This window comes from Ziziphus jujuba, chromosome 12 (genome assembly GCF_031755915.1).
Source record: "Ziziphus jujuba cultivar Dongzao chromosome 12, ASM3175591v1".
Lineage (NCBI taxonomy): Eukaryota > Viridiplantae > Streptophyta > Magnoliopsida > Rosales > Rhamnaceae > Ziziphus > Ziziphus jujuba.
In genome coordinates, this window is record NC_083390.1 from 2,050,068 (window position 1) to 2,073,976 (window position 23,909).

The following is a 23,909-nucleotide window of genomic DNA, read 5'->3' on the forward strand; positions in this document are numbered from 1 at the left end:
TCATTTTTTTTTATCATTATCGTCACCTTTCCAATCCAAATGCAGTGCTTCAAGATATTTCCTGTCCACCAACTTGGCATCTGATGCATCGCTTGCATTTGCAACATTCTCTAAATTCTTAAGAAAAAGTTGGCCATGAAGATCTGAAAGCTCCCTCAACTCTCCTATGTTGGTCCCATTATCTTTTCCAATAATGAAATCAATCAACGTTTGGAGACTTTTCAATTTACTCATTTGCCTTGGCATCTCTACCAATCTACGACACCCAATAATGTCAAGATATCGTAAGTTAATGAGACGATGCATATTTTCAAGCAATTCAATGAGATAGGAACACCCAAGTAAATTTAATACCTGTAAATTATACAACTTACTCACAGATTTTTGCGGTCTTTCAATTCTAGTGTGGCTGAGCCTAAGAAAGCAAAGATGCTTTAGTTCACCAATTGATTCAGATAATTTCTTCACAGTAACACAACTATGAAATGATGATACTGTTAGATTTTATGGATCTAATATACATAATAAATTCCATAAATCATAAATTACTAACCTCCAAACGCAGCCATTGATAAATTAGATCTTTAATCCTGCAAAATAGAAACAACGTAAAGTAGTGCCTATAGACACACTACTCTCAAACCATTCTCAGATTTCTGAAAACCCTAATCTCAAAAATACTGTATGTTATTCTCAATGTCTGCTTGCCCTAGATCTTTTTAAATAGTCTCTGTAAGTCAGACTTATTTATTAATTTTGACACACATAAAATAATAATAATTTGATAATATAATTCTACTAGAAAAAAATATGGATAAGTCAATGGGCTTATAAAGAGAGTTGGTCCTCCAGTCCAATGGGCCAACTGGAATCTTATAGAAAGTGTGTGACCAAGGGCCCTACTACAAAATAATAAAATAAACCAGTCCCATTAATGGCATAAATAGGCCCTGTAAGTGAATAATTGATTATGCCAAGTCCACAAATATTAATTTATTCAACATTCTCCCACTTGGACTACATAATCATCATCATATAAAATCCAAACTCACTTACTATAGAATCTCCCGAACCATAACGGACAAGCCACATGCAGGGAAACTTACATGTGTGGTTCTGGTCGGGGACCCCGGTATACTGTACTAATATGTGTAGGTCCCCGTAATTCAAGTGAGATTGTCATGGCGCAAAAGCAGATATGGTCCGGTATTCCCTTGTTCCCTGTATTGGTTATGTTCTTTATTTCTCGTCTAGCAGAAACTAATCGAGCTCCGTTTGATCTCCTAGAAGCGGAAGCTGAATCAGTTGCAGGCTATAATGTGGAATATGAGCGGGATGCGATCCTTAATAGTCCACTATTGGTGGAAGCCATTTCATCCAAATATATAGTGTATCGACAGGGCACAACAATATACTAGACTAGGCAGTAGAGATTCTCTCAGTAAATCTCCCAAAACATTATACAATTTCAACTGAGTACTTTGCATGCCATAAATTCAGTCTAGGTAGTAAAGATTTACCTAACCATGTGCAATCCCCCAACACACAAAACCATTTCATTCAAGCACATTGCGTATCGACAGGATACAACAATATACCCAAACTAGGTAGTAGGGATTCACCATGGCACCTGTGGATCAACATACACATATACATAGACTAATAGTCTCAACAGGCCTATAAATATAGGAGCAATAATATGTGTAATAAATTATCTCATAAATAAATAATGATCCACATACATCAATGTATCAAAATACTCAAATAAATAAATAATACTCAATATGGATATTACTGCAGAAATTATAACAAACTCCCACTGACCCACAGCGGTCTCAGCTGTCTAACAATCCCATACGGGACACATGCTCCTCAAATATGCCTACTGGTAAGCCCTTGGTCAGTGGATCTACCATCATGCTGTAAGTAGGCATATGAACAACAGTAATGAGGCCTTCTTCAACTTTCTCCTTAACCACAAAATACTTGACATCAATGTATCTTGCATCCAGGGTACCTTTTAAATTATTGGAGAAAGACACCGCTGCAGTATTATCATAATACATCATGATAGGACTCTCTACGGAGTCTACTACTCCCAAATCATGAATAAAATTTCGAAGCCAAACTGCATGACGAGTAGCCTCATAACATGCTACATACTCTGCCTCCATAGTCGAGGATGCTGTCACAGACTGCTTAGCACTCCGCCAAGACACAGCATCTCCTGCCATAATAAATATATACTCAGTGGTAGATTTCTTATCATCCACATAGCCTTTATAATCTGCATCACTATAACCAACTACATCAAGTGAGTTGGTACGTCGATAAGTCAACATATGATCTTTAGTACCCTGAAGATGCCTAAAGACCTTCTTAACTGCTTGGTAATGAATAGGGTCAGGATTGCTCATAAATCTACTAAGTACATCTATAGCAAAAGCTATATCAGGCCGTGTACAAACTTGAGCATACATTATACTACCCACTGCTGAAGAATAACGAACATTTCTCATCAGCATCCTCTCTTTATCATTCTTGGGACACTGATCCTTAGAAAACTTTTCACCTTTCGTAACCGGTACACTTCCAGGAGAACAATTATGCATATCAAATCTTTTAAGGATTCTATCAATATAAGCTCTCTGAGACAATTGCAACACATAATTAGTCCTATCTCGAACAATCTTGATGCCCAAAACAAAAGAAGCCTCACGAAGATCTTTCATATCAAAATGGTTGCACAACATCTGCTTTGTCTCAGCTAATAGGTCAGTGTCACTAGTAGCCAAAAGTATGTCATCAATATACAATACCAGAAATATAAAACTGCTCCCACTGACCTTCATATATATGCATCTATCAACAACATTCTCCTTAAAGCCATTTTTGGTGACAACCTCATCAAACTTAAGATACCATTGCCTCGAAGTCTATTTAAGACCATAAATTGACTTCTTAAGCTTACAAACCAAATTACCATTCCCTGTTTGCTGGAAGCCAACTAGTTGAACCATATACACATCTTCAAATAAATCACCATTTAGAAAAGCAGTTCTGACATCCATCTGATGCAACTCTAGGTTATAATGTGCCACAATTGCCATAATGATTCTAAAAAAATCCTTTGTGGATACAGGAGAGAATGTTTCTGTGTAATCAATTCCTTCCTTCTGGCTAAATCCTTTGGCTACAAGTCTAGCCTTATACCTCTCTACTTGACCATTAGAGTCTCTTTTAGTCTTAAAGACTCATTTGCACCCTATAGGTGATACGAACCTAGGACGACCTGCTCCTAAACCCGTATTATATTAGCCCGGATCTTTAATTAAGTTCAAGTTCTAATGGAATGGACCTCAACCCCTAACCAACCTGTGGTTAGAAACCTTGGTATAATGTAGACGCCACAATAGGGGATGGAAAACCTATTGATAAGTCAAGCTAAAACAACCAATTCTCTAATGGTGTTTTAGGTGTTCTCAAAGAACAAAGATAATTAATCTCACAAATATTTTCTTAATCAAATCAAAGTTTAAAGTTGTATTATTAATGAAAAATAAGCCTTTAAATAGGCTTTGAAAGAAACAAAATAAACCCTAAAAACCCTAGGAAAAACCGGCCACTCAATGAAGAATTCTACCTTGGCCGAAACTTTCCTTTTCCTAATATAATTTGGATTAATTAATTCCTTTATTTTGAATTAGGAATTAATTAATTTACAATGAAAATAATAAAATAATAACTTTCCTAATCTTATTTTTCCAGAAAATAAATAAATAGAAACTAAAAATAATGGTAGTTTCCTAAAACAAAAAGTAGAATAAAATTAGGAAACTAAAATACTAGCTTTTTGACTACATTGACTTTGACCAATTCTTTGACCCAAGTGAGCTCCAAATCAGCTTCTAGATGCTTTGTAGGATGCCAAATAAACTGAATATGAAGGCCCACACGTTGCCCATGCTTGGAAAAATAAGAAAAGGCTAATACAGTAAAATACAGTAAAGCCAGCAAGCAATACAGCAAATTCGGCCAAATTGTTGAAGCTGTCCGTACAAGCCCTTTTTGATTGCATTTGAGGCTGCTTTAACTTGATTCCATGACCTCTTAGGCATATGTATTGAACCCATAAAGCATTGGAACCATTTCATGCTTCCTGGACTCCAAAAATGTACCAAAACCGTCACCCGGGTCCATATCGGCTTCCACCACTTGGATGCTTCGAATAGGCTTTATATCTTCAAGTATGGACAAGCTATATGGAGATTGATTACCCCTTGTATAAATACTCCTAGGTTTTCCTTAAATCTCTTAATTTGAGCTCTTGTGATTGGCCTAGTCTTCATCCGTGTCGAGTCAGCACCACAGCGGGTTATCGGTGGAGCGGGCTCGGGCGGAATCACATCATTCCCCTCCTCTTGAAAAGGATTTGTCCTCAAATCAAGATCATCACCTGCAGCAAAAGGAGTTAAATCAGCAACATTAAATGCAGCACTCATGTTATACTCACCCGGTAAATCAAGCTTGTAGGCATTCTTGTTATTCAGCTCCAAAACTTGAAAAAGTCCATCCATAGGTGGCATGAGCTTTGACTTTCTTTGTTTAGGAAACCTTTTCTTTCGTAAGTGTAACCAAACCAATTCTCCTGGGTCAAACACTATTACAACAAAATCTAGAAATACATTCTCATTATGGTAAAAATTACACTTTTTAAAGTTAGCAAACAATATTTCCCAAATTTTCAAATTGCCACTAAGTAAAGCTCTCAACAATGCAGATAAAGTTCTATGTAATAAAGACATCTTTAAATAAGTATCCTTAAAATTCATGGTCAGCAATGATTTCTTATTCATAATTACTTTATTAACATCACCAAAGCTAAGATAAAAATTTATATTCTTCCTTTCTTGTCTTCCTTTTCCTTTCTCACTCAATGCCATCTCACTTTCCTCACTCTCGGCTTTTGCACCAAATTTTTCACTCTTGGTTTTATTAAAATATTTCCACACAACCTGAGTATTAGAAGACTTACCTTGGATAGCAAGCTTACCTTTTCCCTCTTGATTGGATGGTAGTCCACTTGGAATTTCATTTGGGAAGACATCTCCAAATTCCTTCAAAAGAGAAATCATTGAACTTGGCAATTCAAGTTCTTCAAAGTTAGTTTGATCATTAAAATAATTTTCTTTATAAATCATGACCAGCAAAGGTTTCTTACACTCAATAACCTTATTAATATCCCTTAAACTTAAATAAAAGTTGCTACTTGACCTTTCTTTTCTTTCTTTTTCTTTTTCCCCCTTGGATTGGCGCAAACCTTCGGATTTCCCTTCCTTCTCCAAGCTCTCGGGTTTGCCACTTTCTTTCCCCTCTCTTTCTGTTTTTCCTTGATATTTCCACTCAATATGAGTCTTAGAAACCTTACCTTGATCAGCAACCTCATTCTTACCTTCTTGAAAGGATGGTGAAGCCGTTGGTGCCATACTTGCTTTTTCCTTAAGCTTTTCGGCTTCTCTCCTTTGTTGCATTTGTAATTGGTCTTTGTAAACCTCTTTAGAAGATAATGGTTCCAGCTTGACCTTCTTCCCTTTAAACCTGAAAACAATACCATTTTCTCGACCAAAATGAGTAGCATCTTTATCAAATTGCCATGGCCTACCTAATAGTATATGTCCAGCAATCATGGGTACAATATCACATAAGACTACATCCTCATATCTACCTATACTAAATTTTACTTTGGCTTGTTTGTTTATTTTCATCTCACCACTATCATTAAGCCATTGTAATCTATATGGTTTAGGATGTTTTATTGTTTTTAAGCCCAATTTATCAACTACAAGGTTACTTATTACATTAGTACAACTTCTACTATCAATAATCATACTACAAATCTTACCTTGAATTTCACATCGGGTGTGGAAGATGTTCTCTCTTTGAATTTCATCCTCATCTTTGTATGCAGCAAGTACTCTCCTAGAAAGCAAGCTTAATTCAGCATTGGATGCTTGCAAGGTTTCGGGTTCATCCTCCAAGTCCTCCTCCTCTTGCTTGACTTCATCCTCACTTTCTTCACTTTCCGATTCTAGCTCGTCATTGCCCTTTAACACCATGATTCTTCTATTCAGGCATTGGCTATCAATGTGTCCTCCTCCTTGGCACTTAAAACACACAACATCATGAGTTGTAGAAGGTTTAGGATCTAATTTTATCTCTCCTCTAAGTGCTTGGACAGATTCGGTCTTGACCTCCCTTCTTGGCCGGTTGGTTGATTCTTCTCCTAATTTCGGCCTCAACTTGTTTTCATAAGTGGAATTGTTTTTCCAGCCACTTGAACTTGTCCTTCCACTGCTAGAAACTCCTCCAAACCGTGTACTAACACCCCTCCTCTTGAATTGGTTCTCAAGTTTAATGGCTACATGCAACATCTCCTCCAATTTCAAGTATTGTTGTAATTCAAGTTGGTTGGCAATGTCACGGTTTAACCCTCCAAGAAATCTTGCCATTGTTGCCTCTCTATCCTCCCTCATGTTTAACCTCATCATTAACATCTCCATCTCTTTGTAATAATCCTCCACGGACCTACTTCCTTGAGACAAAGATTGAAGCCTTTGATGCAGCAACCTTTGGTAATGGGATGGCACAAACCGCTTCCTCATGACTCCTTTCATTTGTCGCCATGTTGTAATTAAGTCTTCACCAACCCTCCTTCGGGTGCTTTGCTCATTTATCCACCATTGGAGTGCATAATGGCCAAACTCCATTGCTGCCATCTTCACCTTCTTACCTTCCGAATAGTTGTGGCAGTCAAAAATCATCTCCATTTTCTCTTCCCACTCCAAATAAGCTTCAGGATCACTTTTACCCATAAAAGGTGGGATATTAACCTTGATATTTCCCAAATCTTCATCTGTATCCTCCCTCCTATATCTCCCACGGCCAGCTCTATCTTGGACAGCAAAGGTTTCGTCCATACCTTCCTCAAAGTCACCGTCCAATGGCTCCTCATCAAATTCCTCTCTCGGCCTCTCGCGACCTCCTTGTCCTCGGCCTCGTCCTCCATGGAATTCTTGCCTATTTCTTGTATTCGGCCTTCCTTGTGAGGCTTCTAGTCTTCCCACTCTTTGATTCACATGCTCAACTTGAGCACTAACCCGCTGTATTGATTCCAAGACAGCTTTCATATCCACTTGGTCTCCACTCCCGGTAGCTCGGTCATCGCCATGGAATGCTACGGACTCTTCCTCATTGATCCTCAAGGGTCGACCCCCTCTTCTTATTCTAGAATCTGCCATGTTAGTAAAATACTGCAAAAATAAAATAAATCCTCACAATATTCACTCCCTCACGTGTTTCACTCAAACAAGGTCTCGACACTCGTGTTTGCACACTAGTTTCGGCTTTTACCCTCTTTTAAGCTCTCACACTCTTGCCTTTTTCCACTCAATGAATTATCTCAAAGTTCTAATTAAAACACCCACAAAACAGCAATTAGATCACTAGTATGTTTTAATTAAACTTATCAACAAAGCAGTAGCAAAAAATAAGCAATACCGAAAGAATCCAACAAATCCTAATTTTTCGGCTTTCTAGACAAGAAATCACAAAATAATGGGAAAACGTTGGAATTTTTGAAAACTGCACCAGATGGTAGTAGATTATGAGTTCAAGAATAAAATTCCAGAAAAAGAAATTCAAATACGAACAAGAATCATAGAGAACAAAAAATATAGAAAAGTGTTGGTTGTTGTTCTTGTAATTCAAGTTTTGCATCAATTCCTTTAACTAATTTTAATCCAAAAAATTTAATCACCCAAAATCCAAATATCCAGCAGCAAGAATAATTTCCCAGCAACTCAAATATTGAATAAATAATCAAAAACCAACAGCTCCAACAAATTTCCAGCAAACAAATCAAACTCCAACAAACTGAAATTTTTTTTTTTTTATTCGACTTTACCTCTTCTTTCTTTTTTTTCTTTTTTTTTTTTTTTTTTCACTCACAGAACTCAAACAACTGCAGTAGCAAGAATAATTACCAAAACTGCAATTCCAACTCCAAAACAAACACCAAACCCGTGACCTCCAAATAAACAAAATGTGCAGTTTTTTTTTTTTTTTTTTAAATGTTGCCGCAAACTCCTTTTTTTTTTTTTTTTTTTTTTGAATATATGAATGCAAATTTCTAAGACTAAAATAGCAAAGAAAAATCAACAAAAACCAAATTAACAAGAACAATGATAAAAGACAACCAACAAACTAGGAAACAAAAATACGATAGAACTAGAAAATCCTAATTCAACTAGGAATGAATTTTTTTTTTTTTTTTTAAAGATGCTGAACGTGTATAGGATGGATGCAACCTTAAACTAATGTTAAAATTGCAGAATAACACAAAAACAAATAAAGTAAATAAAGATAGATCAAACCTGAACAAAATTTAGCTCTGATACCAAATGATACGAACCTAGGACGACCTACTCCTAAACCCGTATTATATTAGCCCGGATCTTTAATTAAGTTCAAGTTCTAATGGAATGGACCTCAACCCCTAACCAACCTGTGGTTAGAAACCTTGGTATAATGTAGACGCCACAATAGGGGATGGAAAACCTATTGATAAGTCAAGCTAAAACAACCAATTCTCTAATGGTGTTTTAGGTGTTCTCAAAGAACAAAGATAATTAATCTCACAAATATTTTCTTAATCAAATCAAAGTTTAAAGTTGTATTATTAATGAAAAATAAGCCTTTAAATAGGCTTTGAAAGAAACAAAATAAACCCTAAAAACCCTAGGAAAAACCGGCCACTCAATGAAGAATTCTACCTTGGCCGAAACTTTCCTTTTCCTAATATAATTTGGATTAATTAATTCCTTTATTTTGAATTAGGAATTAATTAATTTACAATGAAAATAATAAAATAATAACTTTCCTAATCTTATTTTTCCAGAAAATAAATAAATAGAAACTAAAAATAATGGTAGTTTCCTAAAACAAAAAGTAGAATAAAATTAGGAAACTAAAATACTAGCTTTTTGACTACATTGACTTTGACCAATTCTTTGACCCAAGTGAGCTCCAAATCAGCTTCTAGATGCTTTTTAGGATGCCAAATAAACTGAATATGAAGGCCCACACGTTGCCCATGCTTGGAAAAATAAGAAAAGGCTAATACAGTAAAATACAGTAAAGCCAGCAAGCAATACAGCAAATTCGGCCAAATTGTTGAAGCTGTCCGTACAAGCCCTTTTTGATTGCATTTGAGGCTGCTTTAACTTGATTCCATGACCTCTTAGGCATATGTATTGAACCCATAAAGCATTGGAACCATTTCATGCTTCCCGGACTCCAAAAATGTACCAAAACCGTCACCCGGGTCCGTATCAGCTTCCACCACTTGGATGCTTCGAATAGGCTTTATATCTTCAAGTATGGACACGCTATATGGAGATTGATTACCCCTTGTATAAATACTCCCAGGTTTTCCTTAAATCTCTTAATTTGAGCTCTTGTGATTGGCCTAGTCTTCATCCGTGTCGAGTCAGCACCACAACGGGTTATCGGTGGAGCGGGCTCGGTCGGAATCACATCAATAGGCTTGCTACCCAATGGTAACTCAACAAAATCCCAAATATCATTTGATGCCATGGATTTCATTTCATCTTCCATTGCATCCAACCAAAAGTTTGAGTGCGAACTGCTTATGGCTTCCTCATAAGTGACTGGATCTGAATCATCACTTATGTCAAAATCATGCTCCTACAAGTAAACCTCATAGTCATCAGGAATAGCTAACCTTCTAGTCTTTTATGACCTTCTCAAAGACACATCAGCATCTACAATAGCTGGGATATTCTGCTCTTCAATGATGGATTCATACTGATCAACTACTGGTTCATCAACTACTGGATTAATAATATCTCTATCAGGAACAACAACACTGGGAATGTATATATTTTCTTCTCTAAATTGAGATTCCCTTGGACCATTACTATCATCAAATCCAAAATCATCTTCAAAATAAACAGCTCTATCTGATTCCACAATTCTGGTGGTGTGAGATGGACAAAAGAATCTGGAACTCCTAAATCCTATATAATAGCCAACAAAATACCCACTTATAGTTTTAGGATCCAACTTCTTAACTTGGGGATTATAAATCCTTACTTCATCTTTGCAACCCCATACTCAAAAATAATGCAAATTAGGCTTTCTTTCTGACCACAACTCAAAAGGAGTCTTAGGAATGGATTTACTTGGAACTTGATTCAAAATATATGCCGCCGTCCGTAAAGCCTCTCCCCACAAGTAATCTGGCAAGTTAGAATTTGCCAACATAGATCGCACCATATCCAACAAAGTGCGATTTCTCCTCTCAGCTATGCCATTCTGCTGAGGTGCACCAGGCATTTTATATTGCGCATCAATACCACATTCACATAAAAATATTGCAAAAGGTCCTAGATTCCTTCCAGTCTCATCATATTTACCATAAAATTCACCACCTCTATCAGACCTCACAGCTTTTATTTTCTTATTCTTCTAAAGCTCCATCTTTAATTTAAACTCTTTAAAAACAACTAAAGAATCCGACTTCTCACGGATAAGCTCAACATGTCCATAACAAGAAAAATCATCAATGAAGATAATAAAATATCTGTAACCACCCAAAGCAATTGGAGTGAAAGGTCCACATATATCAGTATGAATTAACTCCAAAACATCTCCACATCTAGCTATCTTATCTTTTCTAACCTTAGAAGTTAATTTTCCTTTGACACATTCAACACAAGTCGACAAGTCGGAAAAATCAAGATTAGAAAGTATTCTATCCTTCACTAACCTTTCCATTCTGTGCCTAGAAATATGTCCCAAACGCTTATGCCACAACATTGAGGAATTATCATTAACTCTTGAACGTTTAGAAGCAATAACAGGGTCAACAACAGAATTAATAGAAGAATTGAGACCATTACTAAATAAATCAAGTCTATATAAATTGCCATATAAAGTTCCAAAACCAACAACTTTATCATCCTTATACATCTCAACTTTATTATTCCCAAACAAAAAACTAAAACCTTGATTATCAAAAAGTGAAATAGATAACAAATTCCTCCTAATTGAGGGTACATATGAAACTTCTTGTAATTCTAAAACATATCCAGTGGCAAGCTTTAACTTGATTATTCCCATGATATTCACCTTCACTCTCGAGTTATCTCCCATATAAACATGCTGCTCAAGATTGGTTGGCCCCCTTTGCCTTATCATCCCCTACAATGAATTGGTAACATGAATTGTTGCTCCAGTATCACACCACCAAGTATTCATAGGCACATCAATAATATTGGTCTCAATCATTAAAATATTACCTTTCTTTTCTTGCTTTCCCTTTAAATGCCAACAATCTATCTTCTTGGGTCCAACTTTATTACAGTAGCCACACCGTCCATTGAAGTAGGCTTTCCTTTCTTCTATGTGATGAGCTCCATCCTTTGGTCCTTTTGGCTTCATACCAAAAAACTTCTTCCTAGTGGGCTTAAATCCTTGTCCAGGCTTGAATCCTTGTCCAGGCTTGAATCCATGTCCCTTCTTTTGAAAAACTCTCTTAGACTTATCTACCTGATGTGAAACTAAAGCAATGGATCTCGAGTTCCTTAACTTAATATCATCCTCCTCCTTGACAAGAATAGCAGTCAATTCTTCCAAACTACATCCTCCTTTCTTAGTATTCAAACTAGACCTTATATTATCAAACTGAGATGGAAGACTCTTCATTATCGAATAGGTCAAGAACTCCTCTCCAATGTCCATCATAAAGTCCTTTAACTTATTATAATAAGAAGAAAGTAACATAATGTGGTCCTTTACTCCTTTAATTCCATCATATTTAATATTATTCAAAAGGTCCAAATAATGATGCTTCTCATTCATATCAAACTTGATAAATTACTTTCCTATCTCCTTAAGAAGTTGCTTTGCAGTTTCTACCTTTGGAATACTTGCAAAAATTGATTCATCCATGTTATTTTCTATCATCATCATGCAGCACTTATTAGAATGCCTCCAATCCTCATAAAGTTTTTAACTGCTTCACTACTTTCATCAGTTGGTATCACTGGGGGGGTCTCTCCAAAGCTAAATCCAATTTCATAAAAGTCAAATTCATAACTAAAATCTTCCTCCATTTTTGATAATTTGTCCCATCCAATTTCATCATGGTAATCATTGGCAGAGTATTCGGGGTGCTACTAACTGTGAAAATAGTAAACACAATAAAATATTAAATATATAAAACAATAACTATTTTCCAGCCCCTCAAAATAAAATATAAAATAAATATCGCTAGGGTCTTTGTAGCACTAAAGATACCCTTTCGTGGGCTAGGGACAGTCAATTAAATAACCATAATCAAATGCATTGAACTGAATCACCGACAGGGCAACTCAGAACCTGCAATACATGGCATTTAATTAACTTCCACTGCCATTCCAGGCATCATACAAAGCAACTAAAACTACCGACAGGGTAGCCTAATTACCCGTATAGACTCTGGTCAATAAGTGATACGAACCTAGGACGACCTGCTCCTAAACCCGTATTATATTAGCCCGGATCTTAATTAAGTTCAAGTTCTAATGGAATTGACCTCAACCCCTAACCAACCTGTGGTTAGAAACCTTGGTATAATGTAGACGCCACAATAGGGGATGGAAAACCTATTGATAAGTCAAGCTAAAACAACCAATTCTCTAATGGTGTTTTAGGTGTTCTCAAAGAACAAAGAGATAATTAATCTCACAAGTATTTTCTTAATCAAATCAAAGTTTTAAAGTTATCTTATTAATGAAAAATAAGCCTTTAAATAGGCTTTGAAAGAAACAAAATAAACCCTAAAAACCCTAGGAAAAACCGGCCACTCAATGAAGAATTCTACCTTGGCCGAAACTTTCCTTTTCCTAATCTAATTTGGATTAATTAATTCCTTTATTTTGAATTAGGAATTAATTAATTTACAAAGAAAATAATAAAATAATAACTTTCCTAATCTTATTTGTCTAGAAAATAAATAAATAGAAACTAAAAATAATGGTAGTTTCCTAAAACAAAAAGTAGAATAAAATTAGGAAACTAAAATACTAGCTTTTTGACTACATTGACTTTGACCAATTCTTTGACCCAAGTGAGCTCCAAATCAGCTTCAATATGCTTTGTAGGATGCCAAATAAGCTTATTGTGAAGTTCCTCACGTTGCCCTTGCTTGGAAGTAAGAGAAAAGGCTAATACAGTAAAATACAGTAAAGCCCGCGAAGAATACAGCAAATCCGGCCTTTCCTTCTCCTTGTGCGCAAACCTCCTTGTTGGTCGGCTTTGAAGCTGCTTTGGCTGGTTTCTATGACTCATCCTCCATATAAATTAAACCCATAAAGATGGGGTTCCAATTCATACAACCCGGCCTCTTTATTGTTACCAAAAACGTCACCCGACCCCGTTTTGGCTTCTATTGCTTGTATGAGTAAAACAGGCCTTTGTTCTTTAGATATGGCCAACCCCTCTTGACTATGACTTATTCCTTGTATGAAGACAGCAAGATTGTCCTTGAACTTCTTGGCTTGGGCCCTAGTGATCGGCCCCACCTTCATTTGTAATGGGTCAGCACCCCAGCGGGTTGTTGGTCGAGCTGTCTCGGGTGGATTCGCATCATTCCCCTCCTCTTGAAAAGGATTTGTCCTCAAATCGAAATCATCACCTGCAGAAAAAGGAGATAAATCAGCAACATTAAAGGAAGCACTAACATTATACTCACCCGGTAGATCAAGCTTGTAAGCATTGTCGTTTATCCTCTCCAAAACTTGAAAAGGTCCATCACCCCTCGGCATGAGTTTTGATTTCCTTTGTTCGGGGAATCTTTCTTCCCTTAAATGCAGCCACACCCAATCTCCAGGTTCAAACACCATTGATTTTCGGCCTTGATTAGCCACCCTTGCATATTGCTCGGTCCTCCTCTCAATGTTTGCTCGGGTTTTCTCATGAATCTGCTTTACAAAATCAGCTTTTTGTTTTCCATCTAGATTAGCACGCTCACTTAAAGGCAAAGGTGTTAAATCTAATGGAGTCAAAGGATTAAAACCATAAACAATTTCAAATGGAGTAAATTTAGTTGCTGAATGTAAAGACCTATTATATGCAAATTCAACATGTGGCAAACATTCTTCCCAAGTCCTTAAATTTCTACTAATTAATGCTCTCAACAATGCAGACAAGGTTCTATTTACTACTTCGGTTTGTCCATCAGTTTGTGGATGACAAGTAGTTGAAAATAAAAGCTTAGTACCTAATTTAGCCCACAATGTTTTCCAAAAATAGCTTAAGAACTTAGCATCCCTATCCGACACAATAGTTTTTGGCATTCCATGCAATCTCACAATTTCCTTGAAAAATAAATTAGCAATGTTGGATGGATCATCAGTTTTATTACATGCAATAAAATGTGTCATCTTAAAAAACCTATCTACTACAACAAATATTGAATCCTTACCTATCCTTGACCTAGGCAACCCAAGAATAAAATCCATAGACAAATCTATCCAAGGATAGGTAGGAATCGGCAAAGGCTTATACAATCCATGCGGTTTCAATGTTGATTTTGTTTTTCGGCACTTCACACATCTTTCACAAATTCTCTCAACATCTCTCCTCATGTTAGGCCAATAAAAATGTTCTTACAGCAAGGATAAAGTCTTTAAAATACCAAAATGACCCATTAAACCACCCCCATGTCCTTCCCGAACCAATAATTCCCTTATACTACAATTAGGCACACAAAGTTTGTTTTCCTTAAACAAATATCCCTCAAATATGTAAAATTTATTAAATCCATGTTTCAAACAGGTTCTAAAAATTTCTCCAAAGTCACTATCATGCTCATAAAGTTCTTTCAATTGTTCAAATCCAAGCAATCTAGCATCTAAAGTAGAAAAGAGCACATACCTTCGGGATAATGCAACGGCAACCACATTTTCCTTACCTTTTTTATAGCGGATCACATATGGAAATGTTTCAATAAACTCAATCCACTTAGCATGCCTTCGGTTGAGATTTCCTTGTCCCTTGATATGCTTCAAAGACTCATGATCCGTATGAATCACAAACTCCTTTGGCATAAGATAATGCTGCCACGTCTCCAAAGCCCTCACCAAAGCATACATCTCCTTGTCATAAGTCGGGTAGTTTAGGGCAGCTCCATTCAATTTTTCACTAAAGTAGGTTATGGGCCTTCCTTCTTGCATTAAAACAGCTCCAATACCTACACCCGAAGCATTACACTCAATTTCAAAAGTCTTAGAAAAATTTGGCAAAACTAACAAAGGTGCATTACACAATTTTTCTTTCAACAAATTAAAAGATTTTTCTTGTACTTCCCCCCATTTGAAGCCAACATTCTTCTTGACAACTTCATTCAATGGTGCTGCTATGGTACTAAAATCCTTGACAAATCTTCGGTAAAAGCTTGCCAAGCCATGAAAGCTCCTCACTTGGGTAATGGAAGTAGGAACCGGCCACTCTTGGATTGCCTTCACCTTAGCTTGATCAACTTTGATTCCTGCAGCACTTACTACAAAACCTAGAAACACAAGCTCTTCTTTGCAAAAGTCACATTTTTTAATGTTAGCAAATAATCTTTCCTTTCTAAGAACTTGCAAAACTTGCCTAAGTTGATCCACATGGTCATCTAAATTTCGGCTATATATTAAAATGTCATCAAAATAAACAACCACAAATTTACCAATAAATGGACGCATTACATGATTCATAAGCCTCATGAAAGTACTAGGTGCATTGGATAATCCAAAAGGCATAACTAACCATTCATACAGTCCATATTTAGTTTTGAATGAGGTTTTCCATTCATCACCTTCTTTCATCCTAATTTGGTGATAACCACTCCTAAGATCAATTTTTGTAAACATGCAAGCACCATGCAATTCATCAAGCATATCATCTAATCTAGGAATGGGATGTCTATATTTGATGGTAATATTATTTATAGCTCTACAATCAACACACATTCTCCAAGAACCATCCTTTTTAGGTACCAACAAAACAGGAACAGCACATGGACTTAAACTCTCACGAATATATCCTTTATCAAGTAAATCACTTACCTGTTTTTGCAGCTTCTCTGTTTCTTCGGGATTGCTCCTATAAGCTGGTCTATTTGGTATGGCAGCCCCTGGAACAAAGTTAATTTGATGTTCTATCCCTCGAATAGGTGGTAGTCCACTTGGAATCTCACTTGGAAAGACATCTCCAAACTCCTTCAAATGAGAAATCATCGAACTTGGCAATTCAAGTTCTTCAAAGTTAGTTTGATCATTAAAATAATTTTCTTTGTAAAGCATGACCAGCAAAGGTTTCTTACACTCAATAACCTTATTAATATCCCCTAAACTCAAATAAAAATTCTGGTTTTTCCTCTCTTTTCTTTCTTTTCTTTTTCTTCCCTCGGTTTGGCTCTCATTGGCGGAAATTTCCGGATTTTGTATGCTCTCGGGTTTGTTCTCTTTTCTCACCTCTCTCTCGGCTTTTTCTTGGTCTTTCCACTCAATATGAACCTTAGAAACCTTACCTTGGTCAGCATCCTCAACCTTACCTTCTTGAATGGATGGTGAAGCCGTTGGTGCCATGCTTGCTTTTTCCTTGAGCTTTTCGGCTTCTCTCCTTTGTTGCATTTGTAATTGGTCCTTGTAAACCTCTTTAGGAGATAATGGTTCCAGCTTGATCTTCTTCGCTTTAAACCTGAAAACAATACTATTTTCTCGACCAAAATGAGTAGCATCTTTATCAAATTGCCATGGTCTACCTAATAGTATATGTCCAGCAATCATAGGCACAATATCACATAAAACTACATCCTCATATCTACCTATATTAAATTTTACTTTGGCTTGTTTGTTTACTTTCATCTCACCACTATCATTAAGCCATTGTAATCTATAAGGTTCTGGATGTTTAATTGTTTTCAAGCCTAATTTATCAACTACAAGATTACTTATCACATTAGTACAACTCCCACTATCTATAATCATGCTACAAATTTTACCTTGTATTTCGCAGCGAGTGTGGAAGATGTTTTCTCTTTGTATCTGCTCTTCATCTTTGTAGACAGCAAGTACTCTCCTTGAAACCAAGCTCAACTCGGCATTAGATATATCTACAGGTTTGGTTTCATCTTCATTACAACCCTCCTCTTGCTCGGTTTCAGCTCCACTTTCTTCACTTGCGGATTCCAGCTCACCATCACCCTTTAATACCATGATTCTTCTATTTGGGCATTGGTTGGATATGTGTCCTCTTCCTTGGCACTTAAAACAAATTATTTCTCTAGATTTTTGAGGTTTAGGATCAGATTTTATCTCACCTCTAAGTGCTTGGACAGGTTCGGTCTTGACCTCCCTTCTTGGCCGGTTGGTAGATTCTTCTCCTAATTTCGGCCTCAACTTGTTTTCATAAGTGGAATTGTTTTTCCAGCCACTTGAACTTGTCCTTCCACTGCTAGAAACTCCTCCAAACCGTGTACTAACACCCCTCCTCTTGAATTGGTTCTCAAGTTTAATGGCTACATGCAACATCTCCTCCAATTCCAAGTATTGTTGTAATTCAAGTTGGTTGGCAATGTCACGGTTTAACCCTCCAAGAAATCTTGCCATTGCTGCCTCTCTATCCTCCCTCATGTTTAACCTCATCATTAACATCTCCATCTCTTTGTAATAATCCTCCACGGACCTACTTCCTTGAGACAAAGATTGAAGCCTTTGATGCAGCAACCTTTGGTAATGGGATGGCACAAACCACTTCCTCATGACTCCTTTCATTTGTCGCCATGTTGTAATTAAATCTTCACCAACCCTCCTTCGGGTGCTTTGCTCATTTATCCACCATTGGAGTGCATAATGGCCAAACTCCATTGCTGCCATCTTCACCTTCTTACCTTCCGAATAGTTGTGGCAGTAAAAAATCATCTCCATTTTCTCTTCCCACTCCAAATAAGCTTCAGGATCACTTTTACCCATAAAAGGTGGGATATTAACCTTGATATTTCCCAAATCTTCATCTGTATCCTCCCTCCTATATCTCCCACGGCCAGCTCTATCTTGGACAGCAAAGGTTTCGTCCATACCTTCCTCAAAGTCACCGTCCAATGGCTCCTCGTCAAATTCCTCTCTCGGCCTCTCGCGACCTCCTCGTCCTCGGCCTCGTCCTCCATGGAATTCTTGCCTATTTCTTGTATTCGGCCTTCCTTGTGAGGCTTCTAATCTTCCCACTCTTTGGTTTACATGCTCAAATTGAGCACTCATCCGCTGTATTGATTCCAAAACAGCTCTCATGTCTAATTGGTCATCGCCATGGAAAGCTACGGACTCTTCCTCATTGATCCTCAAGGGTGGATCCCCTCTTCTTATTCTAGAATCTGCCATGTTAGTAAAATACTATAAAAATAAAATAAATCCTCACAATATTCACTCCCTCACGTGTTTCACTCAAACAAGGTCTCGACACTCGTGTTTGCACACTAGTTTCGGCTTTTACCCTCTTTTAAGCTCTCACACTCTTGCCTTTTTCCACTCAATGAATTATCTCAAAGTTCTAATTAAAACACCCACAAAACAGCAATTAGATCACTAGTATGTTTTAATTAAACTTATCAACAAAGCAGTAGCAAAAAGTAGGCAATACCGAAAGAATCCAACAAATCCTAATTTTTCGGCTTTCTAGACAAGAAAACACAAAATAATGGAAAAACGTTGGAATTTTTGAAAACTGCACCAGATGGTAGTAGATTATGAGTTCAAGAATAAAATTCCAGAAAGAGAAATTCAAATACGAACAAGAATCAAAGAGAACAAAATTATAGAAAAGTGTTGGTTGTTGTTCTTGTAATTCAAGTTTTGTATCAATTCCTTTATCTAATTTCAATCCAAATAATTTAAGCACCCAAAATCCAAATAGTCAGCAGCAAAAATAATTCTCCAGCAACTCAAATATTGAATAAATAATAAAAAACCAGCAGCTCCAACAAATTTCCAGCAAACAAATCAAACTCCAACAAACCGAAATATTTTTTTTCTTCTTTTTTTTTTGTTTTTTTTTTTTATTCGGCTTTACCTTCTTTTTTTTTTTTTTCACTCACAAAACCTAAACAACTGCAATAGCAAGAATAATTACCAAAATTTGCAATTCCAACTCCAAAACAAACACCAAACCCGTGACCTCCAAATAAACAAAATGTGCAGTTTTTTTTTTAAATGTTGCCGCAAACTTCTTTTTTTTTTTTTTCTTGTTTTCTTTTCTTTTTTTTTTTTTGAATATATGAATGCAAATATTTAAGACTGAAACAGCAAAGAAAAATCAACAAAAACCAAATTAACAAGAACAATGATAAAAGACAACCAACAAACTAGGAAACAAAAATACGATAAAACTAGGAAATCCTAATTCAACTAGGAATGAATTTTTTTTTTTTTTTTTTAAGATGCTGAACGTGTATAGGATGGATGCAACCTTAACCTAATGCTAAAATTGTAGAATAACACAAAAACAAATAAAGCAAATAAAGATAGATCAAACCTGAACAAAATTTAGCTCTGATACCAAATGATACGAACCTAGGACGACCTGCTCCTAAACCCGTATTATATTAGCCTGGATCTTAATTAAGTTCAAGTTCTAATGGAATTGACCTCAACCCCTAACCAACCTATGGTTAGAAACCTTGGTATAATGTAGACGCCACAATAGGGGATGGAAAACCTATTGATAAGTCAAGCTAAAACAACCAATTCTCTAATGGTGTTTTAGGTGTTCTCAAAGAACAAAGAGATAATTAATCTCACAAGTATTTTCTTAATCAAATCAAAGTTTTAAAGTTATCCTATTAATGAAAAATAAGCCTTTAAATAGGCTTTGAAAGAAACAAAATAAACCCTAAAAACCCTAGGAAAAACCGGCCACTCAATGAAGAATTCTACCTTGGCCAAAACTTTCCTTTTCCTAATCTAATTTGGATTAATTAATTCCTTTATTTTGAATTAGGCATTAATTAATTTACAAAGAAAATAATAAAATAATAACTTTCATAATCTTATTTGTCCAGAAAATAAATAAATAGAAACTAAAAATAATGGTAGTTTCCTAAAACATAAAGTAGAATAAAATTAGGAAACTAAAATACTAGCTTTTTGACTACATTGACTTTGACCAATTCTTTGACCCAAGTGAGCTCCAAATCAGCTTCAATATGCTTTGTAGGATGCCAAATAAGCTTATTGTGAAGTTCCTCACGTTGCCCTTGCTTGGAAGTAAGAGAAAAGGCTAATACAGTAAAATACAGTAAAGCCCGCGAAGAATACAGCAAATCCGGCCTTTCCTTCTCCTTGTGCGCAAACCTCCTTGTTGGTCGGCTTTGAAGCTGCTTTGGCTGGTTTCTATGACGCATCCTCCATATAAATTAAACCCATAAAGATGGGGTTCCAATTCATACAACCCGGCCTCTTTATTGTTACCAAAAACGTCACCCGACCCCATTTTGGCTTTTATTGCTTGTATGAGTAAAACAGGCCTTTGTTCTTTAGATATGGCCAACCCCTCTTGACTATGACTTATTCCTTGTATGAAGACAGCAAGATTGTCCTTGAACTTCTTGGCTTGGGCCCTAGTGATCGGCCCCATCTTCATTTGTAATGGGTCAGCACCCCAGCGGGTTGTTGGTCGAGCTGTCTCGGGTGGATTCGCATCAATAAGTAGGAGAAAATCAACATATTGGCAATTTCATGAAATAGGCAAATATAAAACATCCCATCCACTATGCCAACATACATTACATTGGTACATATAATGCAGATAAAATAAGTCTTACGACAGGTGAGTGCTTAAAATTTCACAATACTATACCAACTAGGCACAAAGCCTTTTTAGGGAAAGCTAACACAATCCAATTATGAACATATATATTTAATTTAATTCAAGAAATTATGGAATAGAATAATCAAACAAATAAATAAATAAATATATATATATATATATATATATATATATACATACATAATAGATAAACAAATAGACAATCAACAAATAAATAAATAAATAACAATTTTTTTTTTAAATAATCGGCTGCTGACGTCAGCAAGAGGGCTGCTGATGTCAGCTTTCTTCTTCCTCCAGCCGGGTCATGGATGACCCAGTTTTTAGGTTGGCGGGTCGCGTGACCCGTTTCACAATCCGGCCAAAATAATGCTATTCCGGCCACTATTTTTACCGATACCGGTGCCATTATTCTCCTTTCGGCATGGGAAACAATTTCCTCAAATCAATTTAGTCCAAAACGCCCTAAAATCAAACACCAAAACACATGAAAATTTTCAGCCAACGGGTTTCTTTTTTTTTTTTTTTTTTTCCTCAATTTCAAAAGAGTCAGACCAAAACAACATTCAAAACATATTCCATTCCACATAGAGAACAAGAATCGACAATAACCAAATCAAAATGCATACAAAATATAAATTTTTTTTTTTTGAAATAACAATTGACATGTATATATATTAACTGAATATGTAATGTTGAATCCCACAAGTACATGCACGAAAGAAAACAAAATAAAGAACATATATTCAATCGCACAGATCATTCAATGGCCACATACAGGTAAATTCAATCATCATGAATACAACAAACGCTAATGACAAAGAATTTTATTATGCATATTAACCATCAGCTTTGATACCAATTGTTAGATTTTATGGATCTAAATATACATAATAAATTCCATAAATCATAAATTACTAACCTCCAAACGCAGTCATTGATAAATTAGATCTTTAATCCTACAAAATAGAAACAACGTAAAGTAGTGCCTATGGACATACTACTCTCAAACCATTCTCAGATTTCTGAAAACCCTAATCTCAAAAATACTGTATGTTATTCTTAATGTCTGCTTACCCTAAACCTTTTTAAATAGTCTTTGCAAGTCAGATTTATCCATTAATTTTGACACACATAAAATAATAATAATTTGATAATATAATTATACTAGAAAAAAATATGGATAAGTCAATGGGCTTATAAAGAGAGTTAGTTCCCCAGTCCAATGGACCAACTGGAGTCTTATAGAGAGTGTGTGACCAATGACCCTACTACAAAATAATAAAATAAGCCAGTCCCATTAATGGCATAAATAAGCCCTGTAAGTGAATAATTGATTATGCCAAGTTCACAAATACTAATTTATTCAACAGATACTCTTAAATATCTTAAGTTTAATATTACACCATTCACTACTTCATTAGACAAGTATCTATATGAAGTCGGAAATAGTGGGAAAATGGTACGCAAACAGGTTGCTTCAGTAAAAATAGAATCATATCTCATATATCTAACGGAAGCATGATGCACATTTGCAATGGAATCTTTTGAGCTGTCATCATTTGATATAATACAATGTCCCCTGGATACATATTTGGCTAAATCATGAACAAGATCATGCATGCCAAATAATTCTTGTCCACTTGATCTTTGTAAAAATGAGGTTGAAACCAACTCATTAAAATATTCATCACCTACGTCTTCCACTCTCTTATTTATCTTCGATTGCTGCAACAGATTTTTTGCCATCCAGAATAAGATCACTCTTCCGTTGCAAATTTGTAGCCCTTGGGGAATAATGAACAAAAAGTAAAACATCGTTTCAGGAGGGAAGGTAGGGGTAACTTAACATTAGAGCTGGCAGAATTTTGCTCTCTTTATATGAGAAATCCCAAATGTCACTCTTCAATATTCTTTCCCATCCACTAACATCTTCTTTGGAGGGCAAAAGGCCTCCAAGTGTTTTTGCAGCTACGGGCAAGCCATTGCATTTCCGGACAATTTGTTTACCAATTGTTTCCAGGACTTATACATACACTACAATCATCTTTAATATTGTCAAAAGCATGCTTTTTAAACAGTCGCCAACAATCTTCGTCTTTCAAATGCTTAAGCTGATAATGAGTTGGAATGGTGCTCATGATCTTTGCAACATTTTCACTGCGCGTTGTTGCAATAATCTTACTCCTCAAGCCCTATATTTGAAAGGCACACTCATGTTATTCCAATCAGCATAATCCTCATTCCAAACATCATCTAAAACATTTAAGAATTTCATTCCCATTAGCCTCTCTTTCAACTCAGTCTGAAGCAAATCCAAATTTCTTTCATCCTAAGGAAGGGAGTGAGACTTAGGTACTGCAGAACGGACTGATTCTATTACCTTGAAAATGTCAAACTCCTCAGAAACATAAACCCATGACCTGAGGTTAAAGTGCCTCTGAACTTTGTGATTGTTGTATACTGATTGAGCAAGGGTGGTTTCGCCAATACCACCCATGCCTACTATTGGAATCACACACACCTTATTGCTACCTTTATAATCATCTTTAAGCAACAACTTAATTATGGCTTCCTTATCCCCATTTCTGCCATAGAACTCTGATTCTTCTATCAAAGATGTTGTTGGTGGTCTTGGTGATGGTTTTTCACCGACACCCTTATTAGTAAGACCAAGGATATTTATGCTTTTTTCAAAAACTTTAAACCTTCTAAGAATCTTCTCCAGTTTTTTCTTCATATCTCAATTATATGATCTACGAGAAATGGAAAAGGTGTTGAAGAACTTACTTCTTTTGGAATTTCTTGAACCTGAAGCTTTCAACTTGGACTGCAAAGCATGAGTTGCAATCTCATCCAAGAGATCGTCTGCTTCATAGGAAGCAGCTTCAAACTCATCCAGCCACTGCTTGATGTTTGGGTTTGTGATTTGCTTCTCCTCTACATCATCAAGCACAGCATTAATAGGTAATAGCACA

General features: G+C 36.1%; 2 protein-coding genes across 2 annotated transcripts in view; both read right to left on the reverse strand.

The window, feature by feature from the left end:
- Positions 1-23,671, reverse strand: LOC132800248 (putative disease resistance RPP13-like protein 1). Its single transcript, XM_060813511.1, has 5 exons — positions 23,315-23,671; positions 22,968-23,126; positions 22,404-22,659; positions 379-415; positions 1-256 (listed from the first exon to the last, which is right to left on the reverse strand). Exons 1-5 carry the CDS (start codon positions 23,669-23,671, stop codon positions 1-3), a joined length of 1,065 nt encoding a protein of 354 aa, XP_060669494.1.
- Positions 1-23,909, reverse strand: part of LOC132800324 (putative disease resistance RPP13-like protein 1) — a 54,729-nt gene that overhangs the window by 18,464 nt on the left and 12,356 nt on the right. The gene's annotated exons all lie outside the window — the stretch shown is intronic.